Here is a 20,116-nt window from a genome sequence, read left to right on the forward strand (position 1 = left end):
TGGCAGCAAGGCTGAAGGACGGGGCAAGTTGTGAGTGAGGGATACAGAGTATTCTCAGTAAGTGCTCTTTGATAGAGTGAGTACAGCTATTCACATCTCAAGTTGAATTCCCAGAATTTGTCTTTTGGTGAATAAGGACAGTTGAACGGCTGTGTGGCTGATTAAACCTAACCAGGGCTACACAAACTCAGAGATGCAGACAGCCATCAGTTGCCAGCTGACTTAAAACAGATTGTTAGCCAGCTCTCTGTTGATTTGATTAGTGACCCGAATCAGTTGTATCTAAGCATATCGCTGCCAAAGCGCGCTAAACAAAAGCAGGGAACTTTGTGCCTTGATCCTCTTTGCTACCAGCTGGAATGGGATGGAGGCTTTGCTGAGCATGGGCTGAACAGCGTGGAGGAGAAAAGGATATTTAGGGACTGACTGCGCCTCTGCCCCACCCAGGCCATGGGCCTCTTTAAGATGTGGGAGTTGGCAGTGATCTGTGAGGAACCACCTGCTTCCTTGAGATTGCTGAGATGTCTTAGCTTTGCTCTCTGTCCTAACATCTGTTTCCTGCTCTTGGATTTGGATCTGTGAAGAGAGTGTGGCTATAGGAAAAGGAATTTCAGAGTTACTCCGGAAGCATCGCGGTGCTGTGTACCAAGTTTGCAGGGCAGCAGGGCTTCCTCCTCCTTCTGCTATGCCATCAGGGAAGTGGGAGAGGAGTAGGACACAACAGAAAAGGTCTTTTAGTTGTGGTGTAGGTACTGGAAACAAGTGCTGGAGAGCAGAGGAAAGCCAAGCTTGTAGAGTGGCAAAACTCTGTCTAATTCTGTGATCGAATTATGAAGTTTGCACCAGCTCTTCTGTGAGTGAGCCTCTTCTGAAGCCTCCCAATGTTCCCATGAAAGCTAAAGGAGTCTGAGTGCCCCTTTTTGAAATTGTTTATTAAGTGTGTGTTCAGCATTTGCCAAAAACTTCATTTGCTTTAAGGGCAAAGACTGAAGTTAATGATGTCCATAGATGTGTTTCTCTCACATACTTTTTTCCAAGGGTGGCAGCACAGATTTGAGTGTGAGATAACTATTATGATCCCATGACTGAACATCATAGTAATGACTAGTAGTATTTATTTCCAGTGTAAGTTGATGGTGCCAAGATTGGGAAGCAGCAGATATAGTAGGTACTTCTTTATCTCCTTTAACAACTATTTCATTTTCATCTGTGTTGAATATTATCACCAGTTTTTATAAAGTACTTTGTATTAAAGAACAGCACTAACTACAACAGTAACAAGTCTTTTCTAAGGCTATTACAAATCTAAATGTGAGGAAATTTAAAATGTTTTGTGTGTCCCTATCAAACACACTAAACTAATAAAAGAATAAATTATGAAATATTTGGAGGTGAAAGCAATATAAGCAAATATAAGTATGCATGCTTATAAGCTGCGACTAGTTCATTAATTAAATAACTTACCTGTAAGTATTTTCATAGAATGGCCTGGGTTGAAAAGGACCACAATGATCATTGAGTTTCAACCCCCCCGCTATGTGCAGGGTCGCCAACCACCAGACCAGGCTGCCTACAGCCACATCCAGCCTGTACAAAGACTTATTTCTTCTTTTCTCTCCTTTTTAGATTTTAACTTCATATTTTCTTCATTTAAGCATTAAGAGCCTTATTGGTACACATTTTTGCCCTTCATGTTGTTTGTATAAACTTACAGGTTAGTTTTCCTGTGTAACGTACTTTCAGGAACCTGCTTTAGCAGGGGGTTGGAATGATGTCTCCAGAGCTGCCTTCCAACTTCCAGGGTTCTGTTAGTCTACTCATCTCTGATTCGCACAGCTTAAACTGATCATCAACCTTTTGTGCTGCTCGCGGAACCAAGAGCAACCAGGCAATAAAGCAAATTGTTGAGCAGGATCAGCTAGAGATTTCCCCTGCCACGTCTCCCAGCACGTGTACTTGTAATTCTCCTGGTAGATGTTTTACAGCTGTGTAAACACTCAATTATGTGCTGCTTCTTATCTAGGGTACTTTCTTTGTTTCAACAACTATAATGCTGATCTTAATTCTGTGTATAATGTTTCCCCTACCAACTCAAACAACTCTTTCCCTTGAGTTTGAGTTCTTAATTGCAGCTTTAAAACAACTTTCTGATTTAATGTAACATTTCTCTCCTTTTGATCTTGAGACCTGCTTCAAACACGATGTAATTGAGCATGCATCAGCCACATATTAAACATTTTGTCTTAAAAATTGCTTTTAACCTGAAATTGCCCCCCTGTGCTTAATTTGTTGGTGCAGGAAGGTCTTATAAAAACAATTTTTAAAAAAGTGCAAAAAAAGAAAAAAGCTTGCAAGCCACCATTTTTTTTTATGGTTAGTTTGAGTATTAGAATCTTTTGAAGTCAGCAAGTTTTACTTCAGAAGCTATAAGTGCTGCTAACATTTGTCAGACTCCAGAGGGCACTTGTCAGAGGACTTAAAATAGCCCAGCGATCTGTCCAATAGTTTATTTTTGAATGTAGCTGTTATGAAAAATTCAGAGAAAATGCATGCTTCTGTGATGCGCCTAATGATGTGCCATCATGTCCCATTTCTTAATGATGCATGAGCCTGCAGCTACAAGATTGTATTTGTCATAGTACGGGTAGGTGTGGTCCTGTTCTGCTGAGAGCTCTTTATCATGGTGCGGCTGTGTCTGGCTCTTGTAAGAGTGGTAGGACTAGCTGAGTGCCTTGGTACCACCAGGTCATCTCCAAGAAGCCTGACAGTGTCCCTGAGACATGTCAAGTTCTGGTATAGCTGGAGACCGACAGAAATGTGTGTTGTGGTAAGGTACTATAGAAATACATATATCACACCGTGCATAAAATCAGTTCTAAGAGATGCTACTTTTACAGCTCCGTTGAGAGACCTTGCCATCTCTAGTGTAACAGTGTTTGTAGATCGTCTGCGCAAATGGGATGGAAGGGAAAGCATTTGAGCGACAAGTAAAATAGTCTGGGAAAAATGCAGGTGGTACTTCTGGAGTCTTAGAGTCTTGTTCTGGATATGTCTGCCCCCATTCTCTTGGTCAGCAGGAAGTACAAAATAAATTGTTGATTGGCCCAGTGCTCTTAAAATAGTGCATGTCAAATCATCCTTTTAGCCTTACTTAACTGCTGTGTCTTTTCTTCTGAGCTGTTAGCTAATATTTAACCACTATTAATTGACTTTCCTGAATTAGTTTGTTTGGAAGACTGTGGAAGATGCTGGAGGTCTCATTGTAGCTGGAAATGTGCCTCCTGTGAGTAGATGTAAAACATGCTGTCTGCTGAATAAGAAGTCATTCTGCCTTAAAGCAAAGCCATAAAGGACTTCAGACCTGCCCTCTGAGCTACTGCACTGGATGTCACTAATCAATTGCCGAGAAAAAGGGTGAAGGTTTTTATAGTCCTTTCATAAAACTTGCTGTGAAGAATTGCAGCAAAAATACCGTTTCTTCTGAAGCCGGATGAGTTTTTCCACAGAGAAACTTACTTTAATATGTAGCTATTTCTTCACAATAACAACTGTGCCATAACGGTGGATAAGACAGATTTTAATTTAATTGGATTAATTATTTTTTTTAACTATAGCCTTCTTAAAGGGTTTTTTTGAATGAATGGACACATGGGAAAACCATGAGTTAATTTTCAAAGCAGTTTGTTGTACTGCATCAAAACCGTGTGGATGCTTTTCTTCAGCATTACAGTGGCCTAATTTGATTTAGTTTATTTCACTTCCAAACTTAAGTAACGAAATCGTATTAAAGTCATTTTAATTTTGAAGGAAAGCATCCAAATAGAGTTTAACTACTCTTTTTTAGGTCATATGTTAAACTAATGCCAGTTGACTTTTCTGAGCCTCTGTGTTAAGGTTGTGCCCTGAGAGCTGTAGACCCTAAGAACTTCCACTGTCTTCAGTGAGCCTTATTCTAGATAAAGGTGGCAATCCGTGCCCAACTGTGTAATACTGTGTCACTAAAATGCAAATGTATTATTCATTTCTATGCTTACTATGCCTTAATTTTTTTAATACTGAGTTAATGAAGCTCTAAGAAAATGTTTTCAAGTAGTTTGTTGTAATAGTTTATGCACATTGTGCACATTATGCACATTGACTCTAAAAAATATACCTGAAGTATTTGAAGTACATTTACACTTGTGTTGCAGGTGGGCCAGAGTACCTGGTGGCATGCACTGCTGATTTGAATGTTAGGTGATGGGTTGCAGTAAAGCAGCTGTCGCCCACCAGTAGGTTTTAAACAACTGCATGCCAGACTCTAAGCAGGTGCTCATATTTCCTTTGACTGTCACTGTCTGGAGAAGGCAAATGCATGTGCATTTTACTAGGTCACTGGACCTACCTTGTTCTTGCAGATACCTACCCACTCTGATATTGCTCAGTCCTGGTATGTGTTTGGGGGACTGTGACCATCCTTATGTTATTTTGTGTGCTTGTCCAGGAGGGAGGAAAGCATGCAGAGGTGAAATACACCACAAGGTATGATGGCCCCTTTGTAGGGCCCATCACCTTGTTAGTGCAGACACATTGAATCTGCTGAAGGGCTTAAAATCTGATCAGTTCAGAGATCTGTTACTTGATGTCAGTTTTCCCATGGCTGGAGATCACTTTTGGAATGGGGATACAGCTGTGGAGGGGGTGCAGGAAGGATCCTTTTATCTCTTCACTGTGCTGTATATTCCTTGAAGCATCAGGTGGTGTCTTGGCATCTAGAAAACAGGAAGTTGAAAGCATGAGATACATATACATAAGTGCATTCATAGATGTCTTTTATATTGGTAGGTAATTCTGTGATTCAATGTGAGAAGATTTCTAAAGTGCTATGGTGGAGTCTTAGGAAGGTGTTGCAGAGGACAGGCATGGGTTTGTTTGAGAGGCTGTATGCAAATGTCAAATTTTCTGTCTTTTCCTGTTTTTACCAGAGGCTGAAGCTAGTGCTTAACAAAGTTAAAAGGTGTGTGTTGACCTCAGTGGTATTTTTGAAGTAGATCTCAAACCTCAAGTAAAATCCTTATATTTTGATATTCCTTTCAGGATGCTCCAGAAAAAAAAAGTTTGAGTATATCTTGGCAAATAAAAACATTACAAGTATATGAAAGAAGCCTCCAAGGCATCCTGGCATTCTGCTGGCAAGCAGAAACAAAGGGAGATGTATGCCATGCAATGTGCATCCCGATCCCAACCTGTTCTGACAGCTGCTTTAGTTTGTCTGGCATGGGTTTTCATTTTTGGTTGGTTGGTTTTGGATCCTTGAATTGTGCAGTGCACCACTTCAAGGCAGGTAGTTTTGTGAACAGTTGTTAGGAGAAAGGAAGGAAGCTGAATTCCGAGATTCAAAATGTTTACAAGAATGCTGACTTTAACATCCTACAACCGTGGAAGACAGCATTTCCGAGGCATCAGTGATATTGGGCTGGTATGGAACTGCTGAGTCACGGCCTGAACCTCTGATTGATCACCTGAGGCCAGCAATGAGTCAGCCAGAGGAGCACAGCTGAAGGCAATTCACCTGTGCTGCCGGAAGGGGTGGAGCCTGGTTCCACCTCTCCTAGACCTATTGAAGAGCTGGCTACCAGTGGGGAAGGATCTCTTCTGGAGATCTGCTCTGCTGGTGTTTTGTGAGTGAGCCCAGGATGGGGTAAGCCTTCTATTTATTCTCCTTTTGTTATCATAGTCTGCTTTGCCTAACTCCCTTGTTTATTTCATAATTATAACATCTTAATATTCATTGATTATACATATGGGCATAAGCTATCTGTTTCAAAAGTTCATTGTACGTCTGTTAACTCTGTGAGCATATGAGGGAAACACTGATAAAAGAATCAGTGAACTCAGGCCCTAATTTAGAATCTAGCAGTATGAAGGCCTCTATTTGAAGGGAGGATTTATGCTGTACTGTATTGGCTAAGCTGTTACGGGTGTATCTGTATCATAGAGATTTATATATTTAGAAATCTACTTTGTGTAACTACTGTGTATAAAGTATATACAGTATAAGTAGTAGATATATACTTAGTAGATAAATCTATAGATACATGATGGTGCTATATAATAATGTTAGGTTGTCCTATGGTTTATAAATCTTATGTATCATATCTTAATATCGCTTACATTATCTGACTTACATTGATTTTATTTATCTTCAGCACATTTGTCTGGTTTTATTAGGCACAGCTTTTAACTGCAAAGTTGTGTGAACTTGCTGCTGGACAGAACCTGAAGGTATGCTTGTCTCTGCCAAGGCAGCACTTAAGTCTTCATCTTTCAGGTCTCTACAAGACGTGTTTTCTTCTCTGGCAGCTCTTTGACATTGTGCAAGTGTCTTCTCCTACAGAGGGACTTAGGCTGAGATGACTCGAAGGAAATAGTACCATCTGGATGGATGTGAGGAGTTACTTGCAATACTGAGATACCATTCTAGAGTTCAATCTGGATACTGTAAGCCATAACATTTTTGCAGTGTAGAGGCAATTACAGCAACTGGCCTCTCATGAGAGAAGAATTTACAACCTATTAGTGTTTTCTTAATTGCTGATACAAGTTCCCCTGTCTCTCTTCATTCTTCTGTCTGTGTGCTTGTACTTATTTGAAATCCACATTTTTTGCCCCAGGTTGTTGACAGCGCTGTTGGCAAGATTAGATTCTGGTGTACAACAACTGCTATTAGAGCAAATATGCACAGTATTGTTAATCTGACTTCTAGGAAGGTGCATCTCTCAATAAAATTGTAAAGGGGAAGAATGCTGTACAAATGATTCATCATTTGCAGAGATGATTATATATCTTGTCTTCCTAAACTTGTGAGTGAATGTCTGGCATTCTCTTGATTAAAGAGGAATCCTGCTAAAATAAAAGGCATAAAGCTAAGAATGTATGCCATTAAAGTTGTAATCCAGTGATCACAGAAAAGTTAGTTCTTGTAGATTAATCTCTGTGCGTGCTGAAGAGACAGTTTTGTTTTCCTTTCAGCTGGAGATCTTGTGTCACTTCAACCAGTTCACTTATCTGCAGCCTTTTTCCAAAGACTGGAGTAAAAATAATGTTTTCTGTTTCCTTCTGCAATTTTGATGTAATTTGTAAATTCTCTGGGCTAGTGATTTCTCTTTACTGTGACCAGGTCTGCACTCATTTCTTGTGTCACATGGCAAGAACAGATAGGAGATAAACACTGGGTGCCCTGTACTAATGAAAGCCTTGATAAAAGCATTGCTATACCAGCTTAAACATGTTTTGTTTGTTTTTTCTTATTATAGCTCTTTGTGTTCTGTTGAGTTTGTTGAAGCTAAGCCATAAGCAGTTACGATGTCTGTCTACAATGAGTGATTTCCTGACTGAAGTGTAATGACAAAGTTCATTAAATATAGCTCTCATCCCGGTGTGTACACAAAGCCGAATGAATGCAATTAAGCTGTGTCATGGGTGAAGCTTAATTATAACAACAGGTGAAATCCTGCAGCCCGTTCTGCCTTTAAGATGGTACAGCCATGCTGTGCGACAAATAATCCAGCACTTTGCTCCAGCTGAGGTATTTACCCAGTCGCCTTCTTTTCTCCACAAGAAACTTCTTAAGGTAGCTGTGCTGTGCAGCATACGACCAGAAGCAGGAGGCAGCCAGTGGCATGAAGTGCAGAGCTACAGGTTCCCCCTTGTGCGTCCTGCTGGCAGCATGCTCTCCCCTCCCTGCCACAGCACAGCCCAACTTGCTGACCTTTGGTTTTGCACAGACAGGAGTTTAATTGCTTATGGATGAGTCCCAGCTGGTTGCATCTTTAAATAGTTGTGAGTGCTTGACTGGAAATAGTGTGGTTCAAAAAGGAAAAGTTCCTTAGCCATCCAACATGCTTGGCTGGCTGCGATGGCAGCCGGGGCTGTGCGCCAGGGCTGCCAGGAATGAGTCCCTTGAGTCTCAGCCAGGCTGCAGCACTGAGTGCATTTCCCAGGCAGTGACCCAGTGGCAGCTCTAATGCTGCTGTGTGCACCTGAAATGCAGTCACTGCATGGAAACCTTGCTTACCTTGGGAGTGAGACACTGCAGCCTCCATGGAAGTATGTAGATGGTGTATGTTGTGCCAGTAGCAAGCACGATTGTGGCTGTTGGGCACCATTTAACACAGGACACTTGTCAAGAGGCAAACAATATGCTGTTTCATTTTGAGCCTGCTGATGTTTTATTTATCAGAGGCAAAGTGCTACAGTTTATTCCTCACTGCTGTGGAGCAAAGGTGGAAAGGGCTCTGTGGGCTGCCTCAGAGTTGGGCCTTCTTTGTGTGGGGATGCAAAGAGAATAGTTGGTTTTGAGGAGTCTGAAATGCTTTGTTTTATTTTTGTTTCAATGTGTCCAAACCGGGCAGAGAAGTGTTGGTTAACACAGTGGGAAGCTGTTAGTTCTGCTGGATGGAGGTGAGCAATTTTTCATATGGGGTTTAGTGCTTTCTGGACTGTAACTTTTTGGCAGCAAACTACTCGCAGCATATTGAATTCTCCAGCAGAAGCGTGAGATGACACACAGGATTTCAGGTATTTCTATTAGATAACATTATCATTCTTTTCCCTCCCTTACCAAAGCCTTTGGTTTTTGCAGTGGATTTTATGCTGTACTTATCTGTTGCATTCAGCTCACCAGAGCGATCCTGTGCTTTCGTTTCTAAAATTGGACTTCACTGACATGCCACAGAGTTCCTCTGTATGCTGCAGTTAGTTGAACAAATATACAAAGCCCAGCTCTTACTGAGAGCGTTTTCTTTGAAAGGCACGATGAGATCTAGAAATTGTTCTCATCAAGCCACAAAATGCTGTTTATTCATTACAAAATGAATAGATAGTGGATGAAGCCTTGGCTGTGTAACAAAACATCCCTTAGAAGGAAGGTAGTGCCCATGGCATCGGCCAATTCATTGTGCAGGGCTGGAGTATTGAGTGCCCTGGAGTTGTTTGGCTGTCTCTATAGTCTGCGGTGTTCAGAGGATGAACTCGTCCTGCAGGAGGCCAGTCCCTGACCTGATGATTGGCAATAAATGCTCTGAGCTGCCTCTCAGATCCTCCCCCTCCTTGCTGCAGTGATCTCTTCTCCCAGTATCTGCCTGTGGTGGTGCTGCCTGCTTTCACCCAGTTGATCTAACAAATGTGCCTAAGCTGTTATTTTCATTTAAAACACTTAAAATTTAGAGTTTCAAGCAGCTAAAAAATTTCCTCAAACACAAATTATTCATTGTGGTAACTGCTGGTTGGAAATACTGTCAGTGACAATTAGAGGAATGAGCATACGAGCAGTACATAATGTAGGCAGCCTTTATTGCCAGAGTGTTGCTCTAGGAACACTAAAGGAATGCATTTATTCTTTGCATATCAGTATTTGAATGGACTTTTTCCTGTGTGAACAAACTTCCCATGGGACTTCTCCTGGAATGGGAATCTGAAAGTGAGAACTGTAATATTTAACAATCTTTAAAAATATTTGCTTGCACTTAAACTCTAGAGTTAAAATAATACCTCCATGAGCTCAGCATGTCTGTGTGTTAGTTCTGATGTATTGCAAGTTTGATTAATGCTAATTTGTGGATGTAAAAGGATTTTTTTTAGTGATGTAATTGTAACAACTGAGAAGAATAAATGTCCTCATTTAATATTTCTGTAGGTGTCCTAGTAATAGACATCCTATGTCCTAATTATATAAGAAATCACAGTGCTTGTACTGACCTGAGATCATATATACTTGTAGGATAAGAACCAGAGATAGGTAATCAGATCTCATTCTTGACATACAGCTCCAATTGTATCTAGTTACACTGATACCTCATGAAATGACCCTCTAATTTACAGCTGATTAGTAGTAATAGGTAATCTCATATTTTTGGATAAGGTTCTACTGCCTTTCTGCCCAGGGTCTCTTAAGTTGCTTACTGATGTCACTTCCTTTTTTTGCTTCCCTAAAGGTATTGAGGGTAATCAAAGGAAATAATTATCTTAATGAGTTTGTATGTTAGTAGGTCTTAACTGCCAAGGTACTGAATTTACAAAATTGTTTTATGTCTATTTTTCTTAAGTTTACTACCTGTAGTTTTGAAATCCAGAAAATAAATCCATCTGGTATTTGCTCAATAAACCAGGAACTAATTGGCTGGTTTCTGATGTACAGTTTTAAGTAATAATTCTGAAATATACTGGGCCTGTATGTGGGAGCTGTTTGCTTGTGAGAGGAGAATGTTACTGACTTCAGTGGATATTAGCAAACTGGAGGGAGTGAGCATCTTTAGGTTTAGAGAGCTAGCTGTAACTGCCTGGGAATTGCCCCTGTACAGAAACCTTTTTAACTTCTGTTATCTGATATCAAAATAAATCAGGGACTAAAAGGACTAATTTGATGGATGGAAAACAATTGCATTTTATGAAGGCTCTATGGCACAAAAGACAAGAGGATGAAACAAATGAGGCAGTCTCGTGTGCTATTTATTTACTTATTTTTGGTTGGGAGTTGATACCACTTTGACTAAAGTAAATCCTTTTGAGTATTCGGTTCTTTAAACCCTTTGCCTTAAGCAGCGCTCTCTGCTTTGCAAATTAAAATCTTTCCAATAGTGTGGTGGAGCAGCTAGGTAGTTGTGGCTTTTAATGAAGATAAATGATAATCAGAGCAGGATTTTTGCTTGAATAAGGGTTGGTGCTCTGATTCAATTTGGCTCTTGTGATTTTTAGCGACTGTAACGTCCTGATTCACGAAAGCTTCCAAATCTCAGCCTGTAGTGTCAGAGTAGAAGTTAGGTTATGCTCTGCCTATTCCTGGGGAGGGAGGGAAGGAGGGAGGGCTTCCTGCATGCTTCCCTGAGTAGAGCTGGGAAAGTGGAAACCAATTGGATTAAGCAGGTCTGGATAGCAAGATGACTTCTGGATGTAACTGACGATCTGAATCTATCTAGCTGGTTTTGTGCTTGGCTGGATTAGCACGTAGAAGGGACCAGTTAATTTCACGTGGTGTTCTGCAGTGGGAACACCAGTGTTCTGGCTGCTTTGTGAAACATCTTTCAGCGTGGTAAGAGGTGATGAAATGTTGCTGCATTGGGCTGCTGCAGGCTGAGTCCTTATTGGTGCCAAGAAATTCCTGAACGTGCTGTGAATGTACTCTGCTTCTGAAAATGCATTTTAGTGCGTCTCGATAGCAAAATTAACACCAGGTTGGAGGGGAATCTGAATGACAGTAAAATGAAACTGGATGGCAAGGATGCAAAAGGGAGAAGTGTGGGTTATATTGTTCAGTCCCAAGATGCCTGTGAGCTCTGACAGAGCAGGCTTTTGTTCACAATACTTCAGGTGTACCTCGATACACCTGAAAGCAAGACTTTGGGCAGGGACCAGAGTGTTCACATCTTAACTAATTTGTGACCAAACTGAACTTTTCAGTTTTAATGAATATTGAATCTGAAGGGCACTATTATTCCATAATGGAAGGAAGTCTCACATAGTTGCTCTTCATGTGGGTCCCATTTCTCCTTTCTGCACTGCTCTAGCATGTAGTCCCTAGCAGGCAGCAACCCATGCTGGCTGACAAGAGGAAATCCATGCTGTATATCAGTTGAGCAATATTGTTGTTCAAATGGCATTTAGAAAGTTTCTGAGTGAACTTAATATTATCATAGCACTAGACTCAATGCAGAGAATACGTCTGTCAGGATCTTAAAATGCTTCAAAATAATTTCTTTGTTACACAAATGTGTTGTTACGTGCTGGCTTTAATAACCAAAAAATTGCTGATATGAAATGTCAGTCTACTGTATGCTTCACTTATTTTTTTGAGATTATTCCTATGGCACGTTACAAATTTGACTGGCTGTGCAACTCTAGTGAGAGCTGGAGCTGGAAATCTTTTTTCTTTTTAAGTCTTATGTAATTTCTGCTGTGCCTCTTAAAAAAAAAAAAAAAAAAAAAAGGAAAAATTAAAAACATGTAAGAGGGAAAAAGAGAAACAGCCTGCATCTAGGGTGGCTTGATGTAGCCTTGCTCATCAGTGCAGCACTGTGGAGTTGGTGAGGCTGTGCTTCAGGTGCAGGGAACCTGGAAAAGAAAGAATGTTTAAATGATTTTGCTCCAAATGACTTGTTTTAAACAGCTTTGACATACTGTGAAATGGTGGCCTGTGTGTATATGTGTCCAGGTATTTTTATTTGTGTGCACACATTCAGACACAAATATATGCACACATCGCTTAATAGTGTAAGTACTGCTGTGTTAGTGTATACTGTCACAAGACTAGCAGCAACTGCTTGTCTGAGTTGCAATTTCTGACTAATCTTTGTGAAATGCAGTGTTTCTGAATGGGATTGTCTGTGCACTTAGAGGTTTACTGTAAGGTTTCTTTTCTCTTAAGTACAGCTGGTTAGAGCATCTCGTCTCCAAATGTTGGGGATGGTAGTTTTGTTTTTGTCTTTTAACAGATTGCTTAGATCATCATAAAGACAGCTTTTGTAAAGCACTTATGGTTCCAGATGAAATATTATGAGGTTACACTGGAAATAATGGAACTGTTCCTTTTTTCAGCCACCAAACTGAAAATGTTTCCTTTTGCAGCAAGAAAATATTTTCTTAGAGAAGTCTGACAACACGTTTTTCTTCAGAACTTCTTGCAAGAAAAATTCTTCCTGGCTTATGGGCTCATCCTGTAACTCAGGAATAAGAGCTTGTGAGCTTGCAGCTTCTGCTCTGTTACATGCAGCTTGATCAGAAACGTCAGCGCTTTGTGGTCGGCTGAACAGATGGCTGTGTCCTTCGGTGTGAGGCTGTGCTTTGGCAGTGCAGCAGCTGGAGAAGGCTTGGCATTTGGGTACGCAGACCCCTTGTCAGGCCTGCCCTGACTGTACTCACTGGTTTGGTTGAGATACGAAGGAGCTTGTTCTCCTGCATCCTTCTATCACTCGAGTGCTGTCATCACTCGTACAGCAGGCAGGATGTGCATTATTCTGCCATAATAAGCAGGCAAGGACAGTGCTTTATTACCTACTGTCAGTTGAACTCCACAGAATCACAGAATTGTAGGGGTTGGAAGGGACCTCCAGAGATCATCGAGTCCAACCCCCTGCCAAAGCAGGTTCCCTACAGCAGGTAACTTGAAGCAGGAACTTGTCTATCTTAATGTAGCACTGCCCCTCTGCGAGGTTTTTACAGGTACCGACTGTGTGCTACCTACCAATGGCAAAAAGGTACCTTCCTTGGCAGGGAAGATAAAGCGTGTAGGTGTAAAGCTGCCAGCACTCAGGCACTAAATGACTTGGGAAGTGACATGCTGATTATGTGGGTGGTGGAGATACGTCTGCAGTGTGATTTGGCTATGTAAAGAATGAGTGCATTTAAAAGCTACAGGAAAAGTTGTGGGTTGGTTTGGTGTTCTTATTTCTTTAATTCTTTTAATCTTTAGCTCTTTCTGATCTGAAATGTACTTCCCCACTCCTCTTTAAGAAGAACAAGGGAAGAGACAGTAATTCACCACAAAATAACTGTTTTCGTCCAGAAAAATCTGTTTTGGCCTTGTGCTGACTTTCTATTTACTTATTTAAAAAGAACAAATATGGGAAATTACTTTGGAAAGTGCAAGACGTTGTTGTTTTTCAGATGAGTTATTGTGGGCGGTGTTAAAAATAAATATTTAAAACTTAAGAAGAACTTGCTAGCATTGCACCAAAAGTTTCATGCTCTAGTTTTCATTTCATTTGGTTGAGGATTTGCTCTTACTTTGTGTTGTCTTGGGCAGCTGAAAATGGGTGGGATTTCATTGGGCCCCTGACTACAAGACAGATTTTGAGGCCCTGGAGCATGTCCAAACAAGAGTAATGAAGCTGTGAAGAGTCTGGAGCACAAGACTTATGCAAAGTGGTAGGGGAAACTGAGATGCTTTAGTCTGGAGAAGAGCAGACCCTACCCAGGGTAGACCTTATATCTCTCTACAGTGACCTGAAAGGAGGGCCTAGTGAGGTGGGAATCAGCCTCTGCTCCCAAGTAACAGTGATAAGATGAGGGGTAATGGCCTCAAGTTGTGCCAGGGGAGGTTCAGGCTGGATATTTAAGAAGAATTTCATCTCAGAAAGGGCAGTGGGGTATTGGAACAGGGAGGTGGTGAAGTCACTGTCCTTGGAGATGTTAAAGAAATGTGGAGATGTGATACTGAGGGACATGGTTAGTAGGCATGGTGGGGATGGGTTGATGGCTGGGCATCATGATCTCAGTGGTCTTTTCCAACCTTAATGGCTCTATGGTTCTATGACTGGGAGGTAAAAGCATGGTGGAGCTTTTCTGAAGAAGTTTGGATTGTGCAAAATCTTGTTGCTGACAAGATAGTTGCCTACTATTGGTGTTAGGTTTGTGTCACGTTGATGTGATCTGGGTATATGCTATGAAAAACAGTAGAAACTCATCATATTCATTCTTTTATGCTCTGCCTAAAAATGTTAACAAAATGCTGGGGTATTTTAATTGTGTAAGACAGGCACGTCCAACCCATGGCTCACATGTTCACAGATTGGCCCACCTCTGCTGCTGGGCCATTATGGTGGCAGCCCTGTGGCGGAGGCGCTGCTCTGCTGACTGTGCACCCATTGCTTAGCAAGAGCCAAACGTTGGTATCCTCTCAATGCTTCTGGAATAAAACCAGGGCACGGGGAGAGTGCAGTGCAGTTATGACAAATAATTAGATGCATTTTAATACATTGGCTAAACACAGTCCTGTGAACAGCAAAAAAAAAAAAAAAGTATATGCAGCTGTGCTTTCCATTTTCATAAAGGTATTTGAGAACAGTTTTCAAGATGGCCACAAAAAATTGGCAGTTTCTTTGGTTTATATTTGTGACTCCATTTTCAGTCAGCATAAATGCATCACCTGTAGGTTTTCAGATGGAATGTACAGAGTTGCAATCAGACATTCAACTCAAAAATTTGATCATGTCCTTCTTCTAAACTGTTATAAGCTCTGTCTTACCAGAGAAAAGTATCCCTCACTTCACAACCACACCTTGTTCATGTCACTGCTTTTTGGCAGTATGTACGTTTGTGAACAATTATTCCAAAAAATCTCTAATGAACACCTTGGAAGCTCCCTGAGAACTGCAACCGCTGCCATTGAACCACCCTGATGCAGTAGTTTCCCACAAACAAGATCAAACATCCTGCCAGTTTTGTTTTTCTCTTTTTTTTTAGATGTTTTAAGAAAAATATTATAAAATAAGTTTTTTGTTACTTAGATACCTTAACAAAATTATATATTTTACAAGGGCTGCTCCAAAAGTAATACCTCCTATTTATTATGTTGGCCCATGTCAGAGGCAGATGTTGGTGATGTGGCAGTGATCACCGAACCTTCTCACCAATATTCCATTCCATTTTGTTGCTATATGCCAGATGACAGCAGAGGGGCAGTCTGGCACATTGGAGACAGACACGGAAGTGCGAGTAAAGCAAAGGAGTGTCACTGAATTCTTCCACATAGGGAAAAAACGGCACCATGGACCCTGATGGATATAATGTAATATAGTGATAATTTGCTAGTTTCTCCTGTTCTCCGTTCCTCCATGCATTTTACACCAATCTACATTCAAAAATAGAGACTGAGACTGGGCAGTTGTGATTTTGCTTGCAGCCTCTGCTCATTAGTCAATCCATTTGAAGGTGACTGTTTAAAACTACAGGGGTTCAGAGGTGGCAGTAGTTCTGTACATTCCCTTTTTTTCTTCAGTGTACAGTAGAACTTGTAGGTCTTACTGACTTTCTAGTTTACTTTTTCTTCTTATGAATGCACTTAGCATTTTTTCTTAAAAAAAAAAAAGTGCAAGGGAGTATATGCAGTAAAATTGTCTGAAGTGATTGGAGCTGTTATTAAGCTACTCCATCCCATGGATGAGAACACGTCTTTAAGATCTTGAGTTCAAGTTTTGTCTGGGCATGAGACCAAGGACTTCAAATTTACATCCAAATCTTATATCTGATCCTATGTTAAATGCATCCAGATGGTAGGTGATATTCTAATGTTAACAATCTGCTTCTCCTCCCTCTGCTGCCTTCTAAGAAGTTGCTGACAAGTCTTTCTGACAGTCTTTTTTTTTTTTTTAAGTAAATGAGATCGAGTGAATTGAAGGTCTTTTATAGCAACAACCCCTGAGAAAGGTTAGACTGCAGTATTCCTGCAGAAGACTTTCCTACATGGCTGTGATTTTGGTTCATCTTGGATATGCACTCTTTCATCTGAATTATGCAGATTAATTGATGTTATTCTAGCTCATTGCAAGGATGCGGAAATTAAACATTATTTCTTTGTAATCTGAATATAAAAGAAATGGAGCCTGTCTTTTGACAAAGATAATTTTGTTTGTTTTCATCTAATGATTGCCCCAATCTTAATGCATTTCAGCTCTTTAACTCCTTATGTCTCTAGAGCTGATATGGCAGTGTGCTAGCCTTTGTGCTTACACAAAGTCTGTTTTTTATGTACATATTAAGAGATGTGTTTAAATTACTGCGCATTGTTGACACCCAGCAACTCCCAAACAGATGATATCCTTGGTAACAGGCTTCTTTGCTTGGGTCTGTTTTGCGCGTGAGTCAGGCCAGCCTCCCACCTCAGGCCTCTTTGTGCCATGCGGTCACGCAGTATCAGTGGTCCTTAACCTCCACATAAGTCCTCCGTGCCTGCTGTAGCCTTCCTGTTGTGCTGGCCTAAGCAGCACTTGGCCAACAGGAGAGCTATGCAGGTGCCAGGTGGAGGTGAGTCTGGATCACTCAGATTGCTCTCTGACCAACTTGCTGATAAAATGGGTTCAGATGCATCACAAATGCTCTGCCTTCACACTGACTGTGCCTGACACTGGCTGCTGCATGTTTTAAAACTGCCCAGTTTGCCTGCATGTAATGTGAGGTTGCAGAAAAGCTCCCTACTTCTGTGAAAATGCTGTGTGGTGATGGGAAAGCAGTTTCCTTTCCTCAGCTGGTCAGCTGGATAGCCCTGGTATGACTCTTGTTTCTTTTTGAAAGAAATGTATGGTAAAATTGATTTGCTATTAGTCAAGAGATCCTCCATAGGAAAGCATAACATGCGTTTCTTGATGTGTAGCATTTGTTTTATTGCATTAGAGTGGAACTCTTGAGGAGTATTATCTGATTCATAGAAATGTGTCCAGTGTTTCAAAAGTGTTCATTTTAAATTGCCTCTTCCTTGAACTATACAAGTAGCGATTCCCAAAAGTCTGCGGATGCTGTTCACTGCTGTTGGACTAGATCCATGTAAGTGTCCAACTGAGGCAAGGGTTCCATCCACCTGGAGAAGCTAAATACTGGTAGGCCAGGTGCAGAGCTTAGAACCCTTCTGGATTTACTGTGAGTCAGCAGGGTTCATTGGCTGCCTCCAGGTGCACAGCGGCTCCTGAGCAGTCACTGTACCGGGTAATTCCCCAGTCAGGGACCATAATGTACTCTTTTAATCTCAGTGTAGAGATTTTCACAAACTCAGAACTTATTCTTTACTTGATTGTGTGTTCTCTGTATATAAATAGACACGGCCCTGTAGGAACACATTCTCAGTATGCATGGGACTGTGTCTCCTACCAACAGTAATTAGAGATATGCACTGTGCCAGCTCAAGGTTTCAACGTTGCCGTTTGTCACCTTGGCAGTCCAAGGACAGTCTGTACAAAGACCAACTCATGGTGGGCTGTGAGGGTTTGCAGAAGACCATGATGTTGGGTCCACAAAGAGTTAAAATTCTGTGTATTTTAGAGATGGGCTACATGCAACTTCTGTCAAACTGGAGCGATAATGCACTGACACCAATGTGTCATCTCTCTGACAGTGGGATTTGTACCGAAGGAATATGGGCTTATTCATTCCCGTCCTCTCGGGCCAACCCAGCTCAGCCTGTCAATTAGTAGTGACTTTTCAGTTTAGAACAAATTCATTCTGATTTAATTCAAACCTAGGCCTACAGTTAACTCATAAAGCTCAAAACCCTGCTAGAGCTCTGGAAAGTTACATTTCTGTCATGGGAATTAGGGACACTGTATTTATAATACATGAAAACTTTTACAATAATTCAGGAGGAAACTCACCGCTTGCAGTCCGCAGAGTGAGCTGCGATAGCTTTTCAATTGCTGAAAAGGTAGCTGTACTTCAGCTGTGCCCTGTCAGTTTTTCAAACTAATCCATATTACTGCTGTAATCTGATTAGTTCTCTTTTAACTTTAGGCAATTCATTTAGCAGTTTTTGCATCACTCAGTTTGTCTCTCTGAACAAAGATAAAGTTAAGTTCAGTGAGGTTGTAGCAGTACCAGGAAGTGAAGTAAGCTGCATGCACAGTCTGTGGATAGATAGCTGTGATTTATTTGCCTGTATGGTGGCAGGAGAGGAGGGGTTGGAGATGGCCAGAAAAGCACTTAAAAGGGGGATCTAAAATAGCATTATCTGTTCCTTTTTTTTCTGTGTACATTTTTTTTCTCTGTCTCCTGCTGTGAAAGATTTACTGATTTGCCTGTGTGCAAATGTCAGAGTAGAATTCCTGTAAACCTTTATTAGCTGGAAGGAAGTCTGTTCTGTTGCCAAAAGGTTGGACTGGAAATTAGGAGACGGGGACTTGTTTTCCAGACTAGATGCAGACTTCCTGGGTAATCGAGAAAGGTTCACTTAACCTTTCTATGCTTCAGTCTTGATTTCTAATGTGCGATTAATTTAATTTCCCTTCTCTTTTCCTTAATGTCTTGTCTCAGCTGATACTTTTTCGAGACAGAACTGTAACTGATATAACCTGGGTCTTATGGAGACCCTATGGACGTAACATCTATCAGAAATGAGAGTTGTATCTAAGAAGCAGAGAAGCCGATGTCTTTCTTGAGAGCAGGCTCCATAAAAAAAGTTTATATTATTTGACTGCCAGTGAAAAAACAACTTTTCAGCTTTCTGTGAGGTGTGGGAGTACCATATGCCAAACTAAAGCTCATCATTTGAAAATGTCATAAAGTTTCTTCTGGGTTGTTTCTAGCTTGTGGCTTTATTTGTGTTCTTGTGTTTTCCTACGGAATCAACTGGTGGCTAGTTGGCATGGATGCTTGTCTGCAGGCAGATTTCTCAGAGTTGTTTGCTTAATGCTCTCGTACAATTGGTTAGAAAAGGTGGCAATTTGAGCAAGATGAGTTTTCTGGCGGTACCTTTACTGTTTTTGCTACTTATATAAGTTAAAAATGCAATATTTACTTCTGTATTCTGTTGTAATAGGGAGTAATTGTTCTTAACCTGTTGCTGACAAGTAGGGAGTCGCTGCAGAAGCAGCAGCCAAACATCCTGCCAGGCCTCCTGGGCTCTGAACGGAGCAAGGCAGGAGCGTGTGGGCTGGAGTGAGGAAGCAGTGTCCAGCACGCATCTTGCTATGCAGTTTTCATTGGGCACCATGTCCTTTCTCGTTTTAATGCAACAGCAGTGTTGTAGTCTGACATCCAGAGCAGCCAGCAGACTGTGCAGTGCTTAGTTGCATAGCTTCCAGGTGGTACTACCTGAACTGCTGCCTTACTGACCAAACTTTAAGGAAGAAGGTTCTTTACCACTGGATAGATAATGACAAGGGAACTTCATAGTGTGACCAGTAGAGTGTGATTTGGAGCAGGTTTTTTTGATCTGCAAAAGCCTTCGAAAAAAGGCTGAGGTTGTCATATCACTAATGCTAGTCTGATGTCAGTCTTTAATAGGTCAAAAAGCAGGAGGCTTTGATTGGTACTGGTGCAAGGACCAATGCAAATACAGGCAGCTTGCAAGGTAGTTTACCTGGGAATACTCACAGCAGACAAACTGTGTATTTTGCTGTCTTGTGGGGACAGGCAGTATGGTGCTAAGTGTAAGCTTGGGACCCATGCAGCATGCAAAATTCAGAGTAAAATTTTCTCAGCAAGATGCATGCCTGGGATCTACACAGTGCTATAAATGACTAAGTCAGACTTTATTAAATTAACTCACTGCTGGTTAAGAGGAAAGTTCTAGCCTGCCTGTGTGTGGTGATGCTATGCTTTCAGAGATTCATCATATTGCACTTCTGTCCATGAGGATCTTTTCTGCCTTCGGAATAAA

The 20,116-nt window shown here is 41.1% G+C and overlaps 1 protein-coding gene and 1 long non-coding RNA gene across 4 annotated transcripts in view; both read left to right on the top strand.

Annotated features, from left to right (window-relative positions):
• PLCB1 (phospholipase C beta 1) overlaps positions 1-20,116 on the top strand; it is a 373,777-nt gene that overhangs the window by 45,718 nt on the left and 307,943 nt on the right. The window contains exon 1 of one of the 3 annotated variants that reach the window (XM_042884258.1): positions 16,931-17,017. The exons of the other annotated variants lie outside the window; for them this stretch is intronic. Coding sequence (XP_042740192.1) covers positions 16,958-17,017 — 60 coding nt within the window. The 5' untranslated portion in view covers positions 16,931-16,957. Of the gene's footprint in view, positions 1-16,930; positions 17,018-20,116 lie in introns of those variants that run through there. 3 annotated transcript variants of the gene reach the window in all.
• Positions 5,644-6,661, top strand: LOC122187068. Its single transcript, XR_006181235.1, has 3 exons — positions 5,644-5,680; positions 6,189-6,264; positions 6,343-6,661. It is a non-coding gene; the product is annotated as an uncharacterized LOC122187068 (long non-coding RNA).

Source organism: Lagopus leucura, unplaced genomic scaffold (assembly GCF_019238085.1).
Source record: "Lagopus leucura isolate 7727_CA_CO unplaced genomic scaffold, USGS_WTPT01 Super-Scaffold_73, whole genome shotgun sequence".
NCBI lineage: Eukaryota > Metazoa > Chordata > Aves > Galliformes > Phasianidae > Lagopus > Lagopus leucura.